This window comes from Corvus brachyrhynchos, unplaced genomic scaffold (assembly GCF_000691975.1).
Source record: "Corvus brachyrhynchos isolate BGI_N302 unplaced genomic scaffold, ASM69197v1 scaffold523, whole genome shotgun sequence".
NCBI lineage: Eukaryota > Metazoa > Chordata > Aves > Passeriformes > Corvidae > Corvus > Corvus brachyrhynchos.
This window is the reverse complement of record NW_008237265.1, coordinates 1,190,875-1,209,128: the sequence shown is the minus strand read 5'-3', so window position 1 is coordinate 1,209,128 and position 18,254 is coordinate 1,190,875. Positions and strand designations below refer to the sequence as shown.

The 18,254-nt window shown below is 43.7% G+C and overlaps 1 protein-coding gene across 1 annotated transcript in view; it reads left to right on the top strand.

Moving 5' to 3' along the window:
- Positions 1–17,425, top strand: part of BORCS5 (BLOC-1 related complex subunit 5) — a 62,919-nt gene extending 45,494 nt beyond the window's left edge. Inside the window, exon 4 of the mRNA XM_017730546.1 lies at positions 16,649–17,425. Coding sequence (XP_017586035.1) covers positions 16,649–16,879 — 231 coding nt within the window. The 3' untranslated portion in view covers positions 16,880–17,425. The remainder of the gene's footprint in view (positions 1–16,648) is intronic.
- Positions 17,426–18,254: the final 829 nt, after the last annotated feature.

The following is an 18,254-nucleotide window of genomic DNA, read 5'->3' as shown; positions in this document are numbered from 1 at the left end:
CTCCTCTGGAAGCAGCTGCTGCAAGCAGTTCTTGGGGAAGTAAAAGATTACTGAAGCTTTTAAGGTAGCATTCCTTGTTTACGTCTGTATAGCATACATTTTATTATGCCCCATGGTTAGGCTCTAATTTAAGGAAGGAAACAGTTATCTTAACATCTTCTATGGCTGGAGAAGGTAGTGGATTTGTAGAGCTAGACTTGTTTTCAAAGCCCGTAACATGCCATCTCATTTCTGACCTCTATGGCAAAAAGGTCTCCTGTGCTGCTGCTTTTACCACTAAACCATCATTTAGAAACCACTGATCTGTTTAAATATTGAATTATACTATTTGGTATTGAATTAGTTCCTGGGATGAGCATCCTGCAATGGGATTGTCTTTCTCACATGTGACTACTGATGTTGGAAGCAGTAGAATGGCTGCCAGATTTATTTTTTTGTTTTAAGTCAAGACAGACTGGCATGAGAGGGAAATGTTGCTTGAGGTGTTTTCTCAGATACTGCCAGATGTGCAGAAGAGCTGGTGAATGCTGCATATGTCAAAAATCCTTGAGACCAAATACCTTTTCAGTGTCAAAAAAATGTTTTCGAGCATGTGGTTAATTTTTATGCACGCAGTATAAACACTGACCTTGATTTGTTGTTGCTCTATTGGTTTAGCGTTAAGAAAATCCCACATGACAAACTGGGTAATAAATTTGATTCATGGGCTGTTTTGAGAAGCTGCTGTCATCGTGGAGTTGTAAGTCCAGAATAATGTGGGAAGCATTAAAAAGGCCTTTTTACTTTGGTGTCTCAAGATCTAAGGCCAGCTATTACACAAGATGTAAAGATATTTGCAGATGTTGGTGACTCAGATCACACAATCTCAGAAAAGGGATTTAATTGCCAGCCTAATGACAGTGTACTGCATTAATCCAAGCAGATTGTAATTCTTTTGGCTGTTAAAGTGTGAGAGAGAAGAGTGACATGATTTAAAGTCATGGTAGACACCACCAGTACAATCTTCATTAATTGGTGTTTTGTTTTAATTGATTGGGTTTGTCTTCTACACGGCAAGTGGCAGAGTCCCTTTCAAATTAGTTACGGTGGTCTTCTTCCAGTTCGTAAGGCTTGTGATTATCTTTCATCTAAATAAATTAAATGATGATACTGTTATTCTCACTAGCTTCTTTATAAAAGACTCCACTGACAAAGTGATGGAGAGATGGGGAATTCTCTAAGTCAGGGAACTGACAAATCAGCTGTGGTTTGTTTGTTTTGTTTGTTTTGGGGTGGTTTTTTTGGTTTTTTTTGGTTACAACTTTTAAGTAACTTCAGATGCTTTCAGTCCCTCTGCCAGATCTGGTGGGTTTTTACTGTTCATTTTCCTAATAATTTTTAAATGTTTTTCTTTCTTTGGCTGTTCTGCATGTGTGTTCTGGAGGAGCTGGGTGGGACCCACTCAGCTTGAATCATTCTTTCCAAATTGTTTGGGCTTTCCTTGATGCACTAAATCCAACCACTGCTGACAGTTGTTGACAACACAGGGTGCAGCTGAACCAGAGCAGGGGATGTCTCTCCTTACAAGTGTAGACAAAGGAAATCGCCTTTGGCTTCACCCATTTGTCAGCAATGATTTAGTTTTGCCATGTACACAAAGCTTTGACCCTTAGTAAAGCATGAAAATGAAAGAGAAAATCAAGTGTATTGTGAAAAGCAGAATGTGTGCACGAGCTGAGACAGTAAATTCTTTTATCCTCATTTTGGTAGCCTTTCCTTTTCCCTTTCTTTAACACTGTAAATACTGAAGTGTTTTTCTTCTGATAACAGACTTGTCAAGTGACTAATGTTTTTTAACTTTCTACAAAATGTTAGTGAGCTTCAGTCTGATTTCCCACCATTTGTCTGAGGTGTGTTCACTTCTCAGACTCTCACTAACTGTACTCAGCGAGTAATAGTCCTGCTGTATAATATGCTATACTCACACTGCCTGCAGCCAGGATTTTTTTTTAGTCTTTCCTTGACAAAATGTCCCAGGGCAAATATCTTTTGTCCATTGTCTGTGTTGCCAGGAAAGAAGTTTCCTGGATTCTGTCAAAACTCAGAAGTACTGCTGTAAATTAATTGGTCCTCAATAACTCAGAATTGACTGGGGTGGTTTGTAAATCAGCACACATTGAATTACAATGGTTCTTCATAGGAGAGAGAATAAGCTAAGGGAAAAAGCCCTACTTGCGTGCCAGTAGTGACTGCAGATCTGAGCACACCCAGCTGACGTTCCCTACCTTCAGGGAGCAGTATAGTCTTGCTTTGCTCTCCATCCCATTTCCCAGTTTAGCCAGAATTGCTTTGCAGTGTTGGCTGGATCCATATCTGCTCCTAAATGCAGAACCTGTGCAACTTCCCGGTGGCTGTGACTGTTCTCTCTCAAGCAGAAATACGTTTATGCAATGTATTCCTTGAAGGGGAAAGAATTGAAGATATGAATGAAGGTGGTTGACTCAGGTACCTTTTTTCAGCAGTTCTTCATACCAGAATGAGTTTTGGTTTTGGAAGGGAGTGATTTTTTTTATGACAAGAGGTTTTGTTTTCACTGTCAAGAAAAAAAAGGAGGATGTGCTTGCATCTTTTTAGGGAAAATATTATAGATTTGCATGGTAACTCTGAAGTTTTGAGGAACTCCACCTGCTGTGGGTTTGATAGAGCCACATGTGTTCTCTTCACGAGGAGTGTCTGCCCCAGTTTTGTGATCTGCAGAACAGAGGGTTTCTGACAAGATTAGCTTGAAGGCAAGTGTTGACCAGCTCTAAAGGTATGGCTGGAGGAAAAGCAGCAAATTACGTGGAGAGAGGACTACTTTACATTAAGTCCTTACCAGTGAAAGTAATCTGTTTTGGGTGCCAGGGAGAGAATTTCAGGAGTCATGTGATAAGGGATGGTGAATACCAGGGAATGGGAAACAAGTAGAATAGGTAAAAGCTGGGGAACAGTGCTACTTTTTCAGAAAGGGCTCATGATTTGGTGTGTCTTCAAAACAGTCTGGTTTCAGCGCCTTAAAAAACAATTATTTGTGCGCAAGGTGCGAAGCTTCTCAAAAATCACATCTTACAAAATATCTGAAGGTAAGCATCCAAAAATTACTAGTCACACGTGAAAATTGAGGCCTGTCTTTTTTATGAAAGCAAAAGGGAAACTGAAAGCCCTCTAAGCTCCTTTCAAAGACACTTTGAGTGAAAAGATCTTCAGCATTTCTTATTAGACTTGCAGCATTGTCATGGGGGTTGTGGTTTTGAGTATCCGATGTACCCTTAAAGGCAAACCAGTTCCTAGATACATTGTGCTTAAAATGTATTTGAAAATGGATTACTGGGAGGGCTCTGGTGCTTTGCCTTGAAAACAAATGTTAATGCAGTGTTATTTGTAGCTTTTATTGCTATAGGAATCCCAGACTGCCCATCATTTTGGAAACAGAGCAGTTTTTACAATACTAGATGAAATTTTAAATGTCTCAGTCCAAGCTGGCACACATCTATGCAGGGGAGTTGGGGGAAACCCCCCACATTTTCAAATATAATAAATATTACTTCTATATTCACAACAGTTAAATAAATTTTGTCCAGGCAGGCATTAATATCAGTAACTGGTTTGCCATGCAGCAAATTGCAGTGTATGGGTTGTTTCATACCTATGAATTCTTCTATGGGAATAGCTCATTATTTTGAACAAATACTCCAGAACAGCCTGAACATGCATTTGACTTGTTTTGGTTTCCTTTTTTTTGGGTTTTTTTTTTTCTTCATCAGCTTGCTGCAAAAAAGTAAATGTGATAGGCTTCTCTAGTATTAAGTTAAATTATCCAGAAATACATCCCTTAATATTTGGCAAATAAATAACTTTTGCAGCCACACAAGCACAGTATCACATCTCCCAATATATTTCAGCTTTTTAAAAGTATGAGCTGAAGTTCAATCATTATTTCCTATAAGCAGAAAATCTAATGCATTTGACAAGAAAACCACTTTTATACACCAGCATTATATATAAGCATGTTGGAGCTTATCTCATGCATTTAATGCTCATAGATTGTGATTCAGCTATTCTTGTCACTGCATGTGCCCAACAATTTGGGGATTTAGGGATTTCAGTTTATCTTTTTGTGAATGCTGTGTGGCCTTTTGACCTTTATTTGCAATTACATTGTTTCTGTGACATAAAGTGGTTTTTTATCAGGGACACCCCATCATTTGTGGCAAAACCTGCTGGGAAATGTGGTGTGCAGAAGTCATGGACATGGTTTTGTTCACCCTAAGGGAATGATGGGTTTGCTGTGGGCAGGGCCCATGGCTTTAAACCCCTCTCCTTAGGGGTGGGAGGGCTGGCTGTGGTAGGGAGAGCTTGTGGAAGTCTGATGTTCCCTGCTGGAAATTTAAGGGCAAGGTCCCTTAAGGTGGTGATAAAGGGAAAAGCTGTCCTAAGTGCAGGAAGCTGTTCCATGAGCAGGAATTGCTGCTGCCTGGCTGGGGACTATGTCAGGCAAAGCTGTGGTGAGACTCAAGGTGCACTTCTGCTGTAAGCACACAGAGCTTCTACTGTGTGAAGCACCACAGGCACTTCTCCTAATTCCACCCCTCCATGGGCAGAAAGATCTGAAGTGCCTGGGATTCATCCCATGCTCCAGTCACAGCTGAGTAGTGTCCCTTCAGGGAATGGACTCAAATAAAGGGGAAGTTTCGGGGAGGTGTTTTTTGCCTGGTCTTTGGTTTTTTTTGCTTCAGGACTCTGCTGAGTGAGGTGTTTATTGCCATTCCTCTTAGTTATGGTTTCCCTGCAGGTGGTTTCAGACCTGAGTTTCCAAGACTGTTTGTGAAATCTGTTTTCAGCAGACATGCTCTGAGTGATGCATCTTCTGACTAAACTGAATTAGGCCAGAAAAAGATAAATGGCCTTACTGAGTCCAAAATGCATCTTCAGCTTCAGGCCTTTGCTTTAAGGCCATATGGATCAGCCCATGAAGTTACCTTTCAGCCCATTAAAGGGGAATGCTTAGGGAGTCAAAAGTAACCCTGTTAAAAGAAGCCTGGTAAAAGTGAAAATGGAGATGTATTTAGTTTTGACACAACATATAAAGATCTTCTAGATGAGGCTGTGTTAACTTGCAAGCAAAATTGAGTCTTTTGGTTCACAGACTTAAATTACCAATTCCCCAAATCCAGGGAAAGTGGCCTGAGAATTCCTTGTGATATTTCTGAAAAGGGAAAGAACCTCGGTTGAAATGCCACTTGTGTTTTCAAGGGATGTAATGCCACACTGCCTTTTAGAAAAAAACTAGGGAGCATTGTGTTCTGTAAGAAATCAATACCTAAAATTTAGTCCTTGGCATCTTGGAAGTTGATGGATGAGGACTAGGACAATCTATCCAGCTCTTTATTTCTCCTCTCATCAGCAATGAAGTGTTGTTTATAAAGACTGGAATCTTAACAGGCACTATCATGCAGAAATAAATGCACAGGATTATTAAGCTGGAAACATATTAAGCTTCACGTCCTTTAGTTGATCTTGCTCATTTTTCTCCACTCTGATGTGCAAGTAGCTTGAATACCTAAGTGGTGGGGTGGTGTCTTAACCAGCCAGTACCAAAATGTGAAAATGCTCTTGAAAAGGCTTCACAATTGTTACCTTAATGTAGAGAATTAGTCTTGCACTGTATGCCTGAGGCAGATGGCCAGTGCTCTGTTGTACATGAACTTTATGAAGGGATCTAGCAGTTATGAAGGAAGAGGAAAGATTGTTTGCACTGGTGACAGTCTGAAATCTGTTTTGCTGACATGCACTGCTTCGTCTGGTGTCATAAAAAAACCAGTCCCTTGCTCCTAGAATGTATGTGTGCAATCAGTTCTAGCATGTTCCCTTCTCTTCTGCTTTATGGCCTTTTGAGGAAAGATCCAAACTGGCATCCTTCCCACAACTGAATTTCCAAGGAAGAAAATTAGGTTTAAACAAGCATCTAGCAGTCAGAAAGGTTTGTGTTGTTATAGAACTTAGGTGCTTAAGAAACTGTCACTGAAGATCCCAAGTCTGGCATGCAAAGCCTTTTAGTAACACTTTCACTGGAGTTAGTGCACAGAGCTTATGATCATCAGGTAGCAGAAAGAATATAATTCAGTTCCTTCTCACAGCTTGCTTAGACTAGGAAATTGGATTTCTTATTCTAGCCCTGTTTTCCCATTGGAAAAAGCCTCCAACAACCCCCTGCCCCAACATTGTGGAACTTCAGATAAGAACTTCAAGAATAAGAAGTGCTAGATTTCATTACAGAGTTAGCAGAATTAATGTTGGATTTGGGCATGAAATGGATTTGAGATAGGAAGAAAGCAATTATCAGTCTGGGGTGTATCACAGCTTGTACTTCCAGGAGAAATGAGAGTATGCTGATTGTCTTGCACAAAGCTGAGGGATCTCATCTGATACACTGTGTGCAGCTCTCATAATGCTCAAGGAAGGAGAGTTCATAACACAAGACAAGGGCTGTAAGGATATGTGGGGGGTGGAGAACCTTGGGGAGGAAACTGGAAAAGCTTCACTTGTTTGGCTTAGTCAAATGATGGTAGAAAATGATACGATTTCTCTTTCTAAATAAGTTTGGCATTAATGTAGATTAAAAATGGTCTTCTCCCTCCCTGAAGGATTGTGTTGGTATAGGAAAAGTCAATTGACAAGCTTTCATTCTTAACTATTACCTCCTGTTCCAGTGTTGAATTGAAATTTTCAAGGTGTCAACTCTGCCCTTAAGTGAGAATTGGGGTGGGGTGTGGAGGTGCCAGGAATATTGGCTAGAAGCTTTTCAGCAGTTCAATATTTGTTTTAGACAGGTTAGCCAGCCTTACTTGCAAATATTTGGAGTTGCACTGATGACTTAAAGATGGTAGTTGGTAGACTTGAGGGAGCAGGGTGGACCTTGTGTTAGCAGCCCCATAATTAGCACTTTGATAACAATCAGATGTGATCTGCAGAGATGAGTTCATGTTGAAAGCATCGTGAAGCCTTAGTGCCAGTAATCTGTCCATCTTGCTTTTTATGAAGGGTAGGGTTTCCTAAATGTTTCTGTGCCATTGGGGCATGAATGCTTCTACATGAGAACATTTATTAGCCATTATTGCAGCGCTGCTCTGGAGGTATGAAACATATGATTTACTATTAATTAATTCATTCATGTGGGCATTGCTCCTGACTGGATGCGTCATCTGCCTCTAGAAGCCTGGATAAAATGCTGAATTGTAGTATAGTAGAATTCCCTGTAATCACGTGTATAAACTGTGCCAAAACTGTAGTGAACTGGATAAAAAATAAGACTTTTTAACTTACTGAAACAGCAAGTGATGCATTTGAAAGAGTGGCTGCTGGAACTTGCTGCTGCAAATTGTCTAAAAGACAAAATCCCAAATCAGATGAGTTCCAGCTGAAAAAGAGGCTCAGGTAGTAGTTGTAAAAAAAATCAATATAACAGCAGTATATGGTAAAGAATTTGTTTAAGTCAGAAAGGATTCTTGGGTCGTAGCTTTCTTTTTCTTTTGCTTACTCCAGTCCATAGAATTTAATTCTTCCTTACACCTGACCTAAGGCTACACAGAAACTGAAGATGAGCTACTTATTTTCAATTACAAGTTCTGCTAGATGGTAGTACAAATTTTCAAATGCCTTCTTGCATTTGATCAATTCATTCTAGAGATGCGTTGGTAGACATAAAAAAGAAGAAAGAAATACTCAGCTTTCTGTGAATCTTGAGGCCACTGCAGCTGAATACAGTAAAAATGAATGCTCAGAGTGGATCAGAGGTGGCACTACTGACACACTGAACTTTTGTGTGAGTCATTGATCTCTGATGGTTTGTACTCTTGTTACCGTCTTTTCAACAATGGTCTATAGCCTCAAAAGAGCTTGGTCTGTAAACAATCTACAGTGCTCAAGATTTCCTTGAGGCTTTCCTGAAGCCAGAGATTTACTATCCAGATGTTGTGACCTCCAGAAAATTGCTGGGACATCTGAGCTTCAGCACTGTGGACGTATGGTGGAGTCAGCCTTGAAAGTCTCTCTTCTGGGAATGAAGGAGTAGATCCTCCCCTTAACATCACTGGAGTGTACTTGGCTCATTTCATGTGCTTATCAAACATGGAAGCACTGATGTAAAGCTACAAATAGATATTTCAGGAGTTTTTCAGGTTATCACTGACTGCCTTTGTTGGAACTGACATGCCTTTGAGTTTCTCTGGTGAAGGGAAGTTGATTTTTCATATGAGAAATGTGGCTCGCAGGAAAAGAGCACAAGCTTCATCAGGGCTCTCAGGTGTGCAGAAATCCCCAGTTCCTGACTGCTGGGCTCATGTCCATGCACATCTAACACTTCAGCCTGCTTGCATGTGTCCAAGGCATGTGCAGAGCACGTGGAGGAGGTCTGATGCACCCAGATGTGTTGGACGGGCAGTGGGAGTGTGTCAGGGTGCGTGAACCCAGCTTTGTCTGCAGTTCCCCAGAGAAAAAGAGGGAGTCTTAGATAATCCTTTTAGAACTTCACACACAGTCAGCAATAGTTAAAACTCAGCTCCTTTGCATTCTGTGAGAACAGATTTAAGAGCATTTTCTACTTAAATATAATTTTCTTCTAGTGTGTCTAACCCTGACTAAACACAGCAATACCATTCCCTTTTGAAAGACTTCTGTAGGACATGTGGAAAAGAAGACCTGCAGCTATCAGTTCCCATGTGTGAAGCTGAGAATAAATAGCAGATGGCTTGCAAATGTAATGATGATGACTATTTTCACTCTGAAATGAGAATGGTGATGTTTTCTGAGAAACATCTCATTAATGATGGTGTGTATCTCTTTTCAAATCAAAGCTTATTTGTGATGGGAAAAACAACTTGCTTAAAGCTAGTCATTCTGACATGTTGCAAGTACAAAACTGAAATTTATTAGAAAATAACCCCCTAGGGGTAAACAGCATTTTTAAGTGCTGTTGTCCTGTAACATTCAAGCTCTGGCTGGAGATAGGAGTGTTGTGGGCAAGCAATGTGTCAGCAGTATAAAATCAAGAAATGAGGAAATTGAAGGTTGTGTTTTCTAGAAGAATTATTAGGTAGCCTGAAATAAGAGTTGTGCAAGCTATCATTTAGGCAATAGATCTGTAACAGATACATATTTTTTCTTTTCCAGGAACAGCTAATTGAAGACAGATCAGGAATGTGTTATTAATTCCTGTGGAATTATATTCCACAAAAGAGAGGTTTTCTGAGAACATTGCACACACAGGTGCAATAATCTTGTTTGGGTGGAGTATTTGTATTTATTTTTCTTAAACTTGGTTGTTTAGAATAGGTATGGAAGCATTTCTGACGCTCAGGATATAACTTAACATTTTTAACCGTGATAAATTTTAGGGGTGACTTCTTAGATGGATGTAGATTGTTCTACAAAAACAGCAAATGAAAACTCTAAAAAAGTGTTCTTATTAATCAAAGACAATGAGCTAGAAATTACTATGATCTTTTCTTGGTGACAGTTTAGAAAGCTTACTGGTGAAATCAGATTTTTTTTTTTCCTTTCTGCTGTTTCAAGAATCTTGGGCATTTAAGTCTGGTACAGCCGCAGCAAACACTGAGTTAGAACTCAGGATCACGTGCAGGGGGAGAGATGGTGCTTTTCATCGTGTGATCCTGCTGATTTGTGACTGTCAGACTGGTGGTCAGGCCAGCTCATGGGCCAGAAGACCAAACCACTGAAAAAGAGAGAGGCTGGGAAGACTCTGTTTTGAGGACTTAGGTGCAGAAGTAAGCTTGTGATTATTCAGCTCATTTGAAGGAGGAGGTTGTGACTGCTGCTTTGCAGTGCCCTGAGTTTCACTTGCTTTTGTGAATAGTGTAGCTGTTTTGAAAGACAAAGATGATGGATATCTGTGGTGTTGAGGGAAATATAAGAAAAGACAGAGCAGTAGAATGAGACTGTGATAGGAGATGTGTCCAAACTGGAGAGCTGGCTGTAGCACCTGCAGCACCAGGTATTCCCCTGGCTGTCAGGTTTTGCTGCCCATCTTCTCCTGCCTCTTTGAAGTGGGGCCCTGCTGGTTTTTTAAACTCCTGGAAGTCTGTGGGTTCATTAGGTCTGGGCAAGAGGTAGGTATTGTTTCAGTCATAGCTTTGGGACTCTTCTTTTAGCACCAGTCAGTGATAGCAGCCATTACTTAATCTTGGGGGCCTGCCAGCTGGCAGAGGGGTGCTGGTGGCTTTGGGGCTCCAGCTGGAGCTGGGAGGGAGGTGTGGGCTGAGGAGGCCACGCTCTTGGAGTGACAAACACATCCTGTTCAATAACACAATAGGCAGGAAAACACTGACATAAAGGTGGAAAAGCTTATTTCAAGAATAAACCTTGTTATTCTTTGGAATTCTGAATGCTTTTGTGTGTCCCAAGGCCTCCCAAAATAATTAAATCTTGATCCTACAGGTGCAGCAGCTTATCTTATGTTGATAGCTGTTATAATGTATCTACTATAGTACTAAGGGACTAAGCATGGGTTGAATTTAGGTCTTTAGGAGTAAGGGCCTTGATGTACCTATTAATATTGCTATAACTCAGTTCCAGAGTCAGTTAAAATGGTTACTCTTCATTCTCTAACTCAACTATGATCTGTGCAATGCTTAGACAGAATAACCCTTAGCAATTTTTTACAGCAACAACAGATCACAGAGGGAACAAAAGGAATATTTTGTCATGGGATTTGGTCTTAGATGTGATAAGGAAAACCTGAACACAAACTATAGTTGTTTACCTGGCAGTGGGGCAGAGGAAGGATACAGCTCCATGAGAGCTGTACTCATGGCTGAAGCTGAAGAGAAGGGTGTGGGATCCTTGGCTGGGCATCTCTGTTTGGTGCCCTGGCACAGAAGCTGCCCACTCAGTTTATCACTTACCAGTGTGTGCTGAGTGGGAGGAACAGAGGATGTTCCTATCATCAGGAAGTCATCACGATCTATTGTGCTGACTTTGCGTGACATTATCAAAGAGAGAGGGGAAGAGGAAAAAAAGCCATTCATTGAGCACATTTGTTTTCAGGCAGTACAGAAAGAGGAGCTGTCTTCAGTTTTAAGTGTGTTGATTGAGAAGTATTTTCACACCAGCACATCGTGACTAATACTCCATGCAGTCATGTTCCTGCCTGCCACTTTCTGATGTGGTTTGTGTGCAGCTGCAGGAAGATGTTCATTTAACCCCAGTCAAGCACCTGACAATGTGAAGGAAAGGCTGCTTGTGCTCGGAATGCTGCTGTAGCAAAAGAACTTTCTGGAATAAGGATTGCACCTTAATAGCTTTGTATTTTGGAGGGGCAGCCATAGGGGATGGGAGCTGTGAGGAAATTGTTGGGACAGAAGGACACAGGACAAATGCATGTCTGGCTGAGCTCTTGAAGACTGTTACTAAATGTGGGGGGAAGCAAAAACATCTTCTTGCCTTACTGGCATTTTAGGAGGGACTGGAAAAGCTGGGAATGTCCAAACATCCGCTTATGAGATGTATTTGTTTTGTTATGAATGTCAGCAGTGCCTCTCTAGAAACTTGATTCCAAGTTTAATGAACTTCTGATTGCATTTGCATGTTCTGCAACCAGGGAAAATGTGTCTAGCTGCAGTTTTCAGTCTCTCAGTCATTGAACTGACAAGATGTGCCATCTCTTTCCAAGAGCTCAGGACACTCACGTGCCCATGACAGGGGTGTTATAAAACCATGCCAGGGAAGAAGTGTATATATATGTGTGTGTGTGTGCATATATATATATGTATATATAGTGACAGATTTGTTTTCAGTGTGGTCTCTTGAAAAGAGTTGGGCAGTGGCCAGTGCTGACCTCAGTCTTTTTGTGGGCTAAATTAATGTCTTTATTCTGCTTGGCAGTGTGGGCCAAGAAGAATTTTTAAATGAATGCAAGAATTTATGGTGTGCAAGATGTCTGACAGTATCCTCAGGTTTTTTTGTGTTTTATCAGTGTGGTGTTACAAATGGGCCTGTGTAATGCAGAGGAGACTCTTAGGGTTGACAATGTGAATGGTGTAGTAGGAGGGGCTGTGCTGGGGCCCTTTTAAGTGAGGAAATATCCATCTTGCACTGTTGTTAGAAGTAATTATTAATCTGTTTTCATTTGACAAAAAAAAAGCCCAGTAGATGTCATTTCATGTTTTAATGCGAAGCTGAGGCATAAATTAGTGTCCTGCCTGATGATAATCCACAGAGGAGGCATGAGCTTTGAAACAGAAACAGACACAAATTCTGAATGTCACTGGCTGTACAAAAAAAGTGTGTCATGCCTGGAGGGTGAGCGTTAGGCTTGTCCATTTTTATGATCCTGTGTGGAGGGCTGTGAGCCCTTCGCATGAGAGCCCTCTGCACTCCCTTGGAGCAGAGAGGCCTGAGGGCAAAAAGACTTTCCCCAGAGATAAGCAACCTTCCTCTCGGTCATGGTGAGAAAGTGAACCACCCCCAGCAGGCCTTGTTTCTCTATGGTAATAGCCTGTACCCAGTTGGCTAGCTGGTTTCTACCCCAACCCCTGCCTTTCCCATAAAAGCCCCGTTTCTGCCCCTCAACAGGGAGTTCTTGTCCCTGGCCTCCCCTTCACAGGAGCTGCTGGACAATAAAAGCCACCTCTGTGGAACTGCTATACGAGGCTCCTGTCTCTCTGTTCCCGAGTTCGCCTTGGGTGATTTCACAACGAGCTGAATCACAAGAGCTGAAATCACTTGTAACTGAGAAATCACTACACTTGGTGAAATCACCTGCTGCCCAGGGAAGCCAGAGACCACTCCTGGAAGAGTTGTTCCTTGCAGGACACTCTCTAGGAAGGTCATGGCACTCTGGGTTGACCATCCCCGGCCTCCTAGGAAGCAATAATCCTGTGCTTCTGAAAGAAAAACTGAAGAAACTCCTCCATCCTTTTTGATGTAGGAAGGGGAGAAAGATCCTGTCTTCTACTCTGGGCATGTCCAGCCTCAGGTTTGCTGCTTTGACAGGAGAAATGATTTTTGGAAAGAAATAACATATGCATTAGGAGCTCTCACTCCTTCATTGAGAACACATCTTTTTTTCTCAACTCCACATGGGACAGAAACACTTGCTTTGATGATCATTAGGACTCTGACCTCACATGCTGGGCTCTGCCCTCTGCTTTGTTCTGTTGCTTCTGAACAGGCTTCAAGTCCAGTCTTTCAACTCTCGAGAAACTCTTCTGTACCACTAAGCTGGGGATGGTCATAGCTTCCTGAGTGGTGATGTTTGAAGGACAGATTGGTGATGGTGAGGTTGTCAGGGGGCTGGTGACAATGCTGCTTCACATCTGTCATATCTGATGGGTTCAGGGTGATGGGGAGTTGTCTGCAGCTCTGGTGGCCTGGCGCTGTAGGAAGCTTGAAACAACCAGAGCAGAAACAATGGCTCAAATAAACACTCTCAGATGGTTGTAGGACAGTGAAGAACTACTGGCGCTGGGGTGTCTTGCTAGGCTTCCCAGAGAGCTTTACAGACTGGGATGGGCAAGAAGGCTGAGACTTGAATGTTTTCCAGATGAGAATGTGGCAGGGCTTTGTGTCAGGGACGTGGGAGTTGATGGAAGCTGTTCAGAGAAGGCATGTTCACTCATTGACCCTCGAGGGTGTCTTGGACTGCCTTGGCTGTAGGCAAGGGAGCAGACTCTACCTCAGCTCCCCTTCTCCAGATGCTTTTTATTGCTACTGTATGAAATTAAATGATAGGAATGAAGTGGATTCTTATGCATGTTCCCTGCTCATTATGGATTCCTGCAGGCCAGTTTTAGTCTCTGTGGTGGGTAAATGGGGCTGATTCTCAGAGTCTGAAGGCCCCGTCCGAGTGCCAGAGGAATGGGACTGCATGCCAGGAGAGGTAAAAGCACAAGGTCTGGCTCTGGAGGAGCTCACTTGGAGGGGGAGGAGGCAGGAAGGATGTAAGTGTGTACTTAGGCCTGCTTCAAGGAAAGCAGCAGAGAGACATTGGCATTTATCTACAAGAATTAATTAGTTGCCTTTTTTTTAAAAGTTAAAAAGACCAGGTTCAGACTGAGTAAAAATTGACCTTTCCTCACAATTGCTCAACTTCAGTCCTCCCTGTTGTGTCTCTGGCTGTGTAGCTGCTGTGGCCTCCCTCAGCAGGCAAACTTGGATGGTAGGTGTAAGGAAACCATAGGAAACACTCACTTCCACCCTTTCTCTTTCTTGTGAGGCAGTTTTTTTTATGGCCGTTGTGAACATGTCCAAAGGTAGCAAAGAGCTTGGAAGGCCCCTCTGCATTTCTTCTTCCTATTGCAGGTCAACATAAGCTTCTCCCCTCGTTCCCTGCCAGTAAGTGGATGTTACTCATACACAAGGTCAGCAGATGGAAAAGTCAGCAGATGGAAATTATTGGAATGGAGAGAAAGTGGGGGGCCTTGGGTGTTTTTTGCTTGAAAGCTTGGTTAGGTGCGAGCTTTGCTTCTTGCACAGTGCTGTGAGGCCATGTGGAGAACCTGCCAGTGGAGGAGAACTTCAAAACCAGAGGAGGTTTCTGCCCAGGTCCCTGTGCTGCTGCATTTAATGAGGCGTGCTGGCTTTTGGAAGGTTTCCCACTGGCTGCCCCTCCAGGCCACTGTCTCTCATTAGGTAGGATGTTTTTAGGCACTGGATTGAACTTGCTGGTTGGTGGTGGTCTCCTTTTTACACACTCCTCTTTACAGAGCTAGCGCCAAGCTACTAAATTATTCAGCTGGGGTTTTAATAGAAACCCCTGTGTAGGCTTAAATTGTTTCCACTCTATTTGGAGTTTCCTGCTCTGCTGGTTTTTATTTTGTCCCGTGCATGAAGGCATGGAGGAAGGAATTCACAGGAAAGCACAGAGGCAAAGAGGAAGAATTCAGCCTGAGAGCAGTAGAAAGTACAGGCGAAATAAAAGGTCAATTGGTACTGTATCCAGCTCTGACGGAGGTGACAGTTCAGCAGAAACTTGTGTGTTTGTTTTCAATGCTGTTTGTAACTGAGGTTTCTCAATAAAATATTTTCTTGCCCAACTACTTTTGACTAGGGCTTGAAAGGGACATTTGTGAGCACATACAGCTGCAGCAGTTTATCCCCAGTGTCAAACCTTGCTGCCATCAGTGGGATGGCAGAGTTCCCTCTGCTGGGACCTCCCTCCTCAGCGGGGCCTTCCAGTGTTGCACCATTTCCACCCAGTCCTCCCTTGCTGCAGGCTCTCCCCTACAGACCCACAGCACTGGACACGGGGTCAGGATTGCACCTGCCTCTTCAGTGCTGTGTAAGTCAGGTCAGGTCAGCACCATGCGTTTTCTTAGCACTGCACTGATAAATGTATTGTTCCTGATGACAGGTATGGTCACTGTCCTCCACCGGATGGGTTGACTCTGTCACACAGTTCAGGAGAGGGATGTTATTTGAACCTGTGCTTCTTGGCAGACCAGGAGTTCTCAGCATCAATTCCCTGAGGCTGTTTCATGGTGAGCAGTGACCTCCTTCCTCTGGGAGTAATTAGATGGGAAAGGTTTGGGAAAACAGTGGTAAGAGGTGGCAGTGGGCTAAAACTGCTCAGTGTTCGTCCTCTCCTGCCCTTCACTCACAGCCACTGTGGGCTTGTGCTGAGTCCCAGGAGAGGGGACTGCTTTCCACAGAGACATCCCAGTTGGAAGAGCCAGTGCACTGGAGTCACTGGGGTTGTCGAGCACAGATACAGTGAGCCAAAGCAACCGAGCTTCAAGTGTGCACTTGAGGGCTTGGAGCAGCCGTGTTACCGAGCTCTCGAACACGTGGTATGTCTTAGGATGTGTAAAACTGCTTAAACCATCTGACTGGGCTGGTGTGTAAGGTACTGGCTGAATCCTGCCTGGAGATTGCAGGTCTGGCTGAAGAGAAAAATGGGCTGTGAATTATAAAGGCTGCCTTCATCACTCAATGGCAGGAACAGCACTGCAGTTCCTGTCATTGTCATCATGCTCGAGCCATGTTTGGCTACTGACTGTGTTTAATTGCATGGCTAATTTACTTAATGTCTCTCCTGGGGTCACTTATGACACTCTTATTTTTGGGTTTCAGGGAAATTAGGGACACTAGCAATCCACTGTGGCTCTCTCAAGGCAGGAGTTTTCCAGATGACGATGGTAATAACAGGTGTGGCTTAGTTGCAGAGTAACCTGGCTAAACAGGGAAAATTGAACACTGGCAACTATGGTAGAGCTTAACACTTGCAAATGAATGATCTCCAGTGGAAATATAGTTCAGGTGTAGGCAGAGGGCACAGGTTCCCTGGGTTTGGATAACTTGGAGGATGTGTGTATTGTTTTATTGGGAAATCCCTGGCAGCACCTGTTGGCTTTCAGTCCTGCAAATGAAGAATTTTCTGATCAGATATTTAGGTATTTGGGTGGAGAACTGAGGTCATCTTATGTCCTCCCTGGTATACAACTACAAATCATCCCATTCCATGACAGACTGGTTATGAGGAGCTCCTCTGTACCTGTCTGTTACCTCTGGTTAGTGGAGCATCTAAGGTGGTTGTTTTTGGGAATGACAGTGTGCTGAAAGGTCTGCGGCAGCAGTTGTCCTAATGAGCCCTGCTGTGCTTGTTGTTTTTACACAGATGGACCTCTCTGTGGAAACTCTTTACAGCCTCATGCAGGAGCGCCAGAAGAAGTACGCCAAGTACGCGGAGCAGATCCAGAAGGTCAACGAGATGTCTGCCATCCTGCGCCGGATCCAGATGGGCATCGACCAGACGGTGCCGCTGATGGAGCGGCTGAACAGCCTCCTGCCAGAGGGGGAGCGGCTGGAGCCCTTCTCCATGAAACCCGACCGGGAGCTGAGGTTGTAGCGCTCGGCAGCTCCCCCTCCTCACCTTCCACACTCCACGTTCGGCACGGCCGCGCTTCCAACAGGCTGCATTGGCGGCTCTTTGGAGCGGGCGGCGCTGCCACCGGACTCTCTGCCAGGGCACCGGAGGGAGAGCAGCGTCAGCTGCCAGAGCCGCACAGCCAGGAATCCAGGAGCTCCCCAGAGGAGATGATTTACCGTTCCTTCATCTCCCTTCTCTTGCCCTCCTGTCTCCTTTGCCACTACACCACCTGTGCAGACACATTTGTTTCATTGCTGTGACTAGCTGGGGTTTACAGAGGAGGAATTTTCTTTCATCTGATTTATTTTATTTTTTTTACTAAAAAAATTCAAAGGGATATGGGGTGTGATGAACCCTCTAACATAGTTTGTGTGCCACTGGGGTTTAGACAATTGGATGGCTGGAAGGTATTTCTGAGATCCTCTGGCCTTGGAAATATGCGTTTTATAGGTGAAAGTGTGGGAGCCAGGAACTGGTTTATTAAAATCTGCCTATTATCATAATTAACATGGTTTGCATGGCAGGGTTTTGGCATGTCCTTGAGGCTCCTTTTTCTATGGGATCCCTAATTTATGAGGCTGTAAAGGAGTAGCTGTTCTAGGTATGTATGTCTGTTAATGTAAAGCAAACCTTAGTGTTCCTTTCCCCCTTGCCCTGGCAATGTCCCCATGCCTCAGCTGGTGGCATTTCATGTCCGTCTGACAGGCACCAGTACCAACCTGCTCACTTTGTATCCCAAAGTTGGACACAAGGTGGTTTTTTTATTCGGACACTCCCGTTACCTTGGTGCTGTCTTTTTTACCAGTCGAGTGCAGCTGCTTCTTTACCTTCAAGTGGACGAGGGTGGAGGGGAGAGACACGAGAAGTCCTTTGGCTCTTTGTGTTGGTGTAGCTGCCCTTGTGCCGGGAGCTGGCGTTCGCACCTTGCTGAGTGCCTGAAACCACGGGGCCCTTCTCAGGCATCTGCTCCAAAGGCAGCAGGATGTTCCTGCCTCCTCCCAGGCGAGCCAGGGCTGAAGAGCCCATGAACCCCAAGGGTTGTTGTATGTCAGGAGTGCGGTTCCAGTGGTGAGGACAGTCAGGGACAACCCAGCTTCCAGTACAGCACAAGGTAGGGTCACTTGCCAAAGGCAGCCTGCTTCGATACGTCTTTGTGCTTAAGAGCATTTATTCAGCAAAAGGTTGTCTCTGAGCATTTGGAAGTAAGAGTGCAGTAGGTTTTTGTAATAATTACTGCCCGGTGGCAAGAAGCAACAGGCTGTGCTCTTGTTGCATTCCCAAAGGCCACGTAGTGTCATGCAGACTGCAGCCAACTTAGAGGTGCATCTGAACCACGGTGGTGGTTGATCCCAGG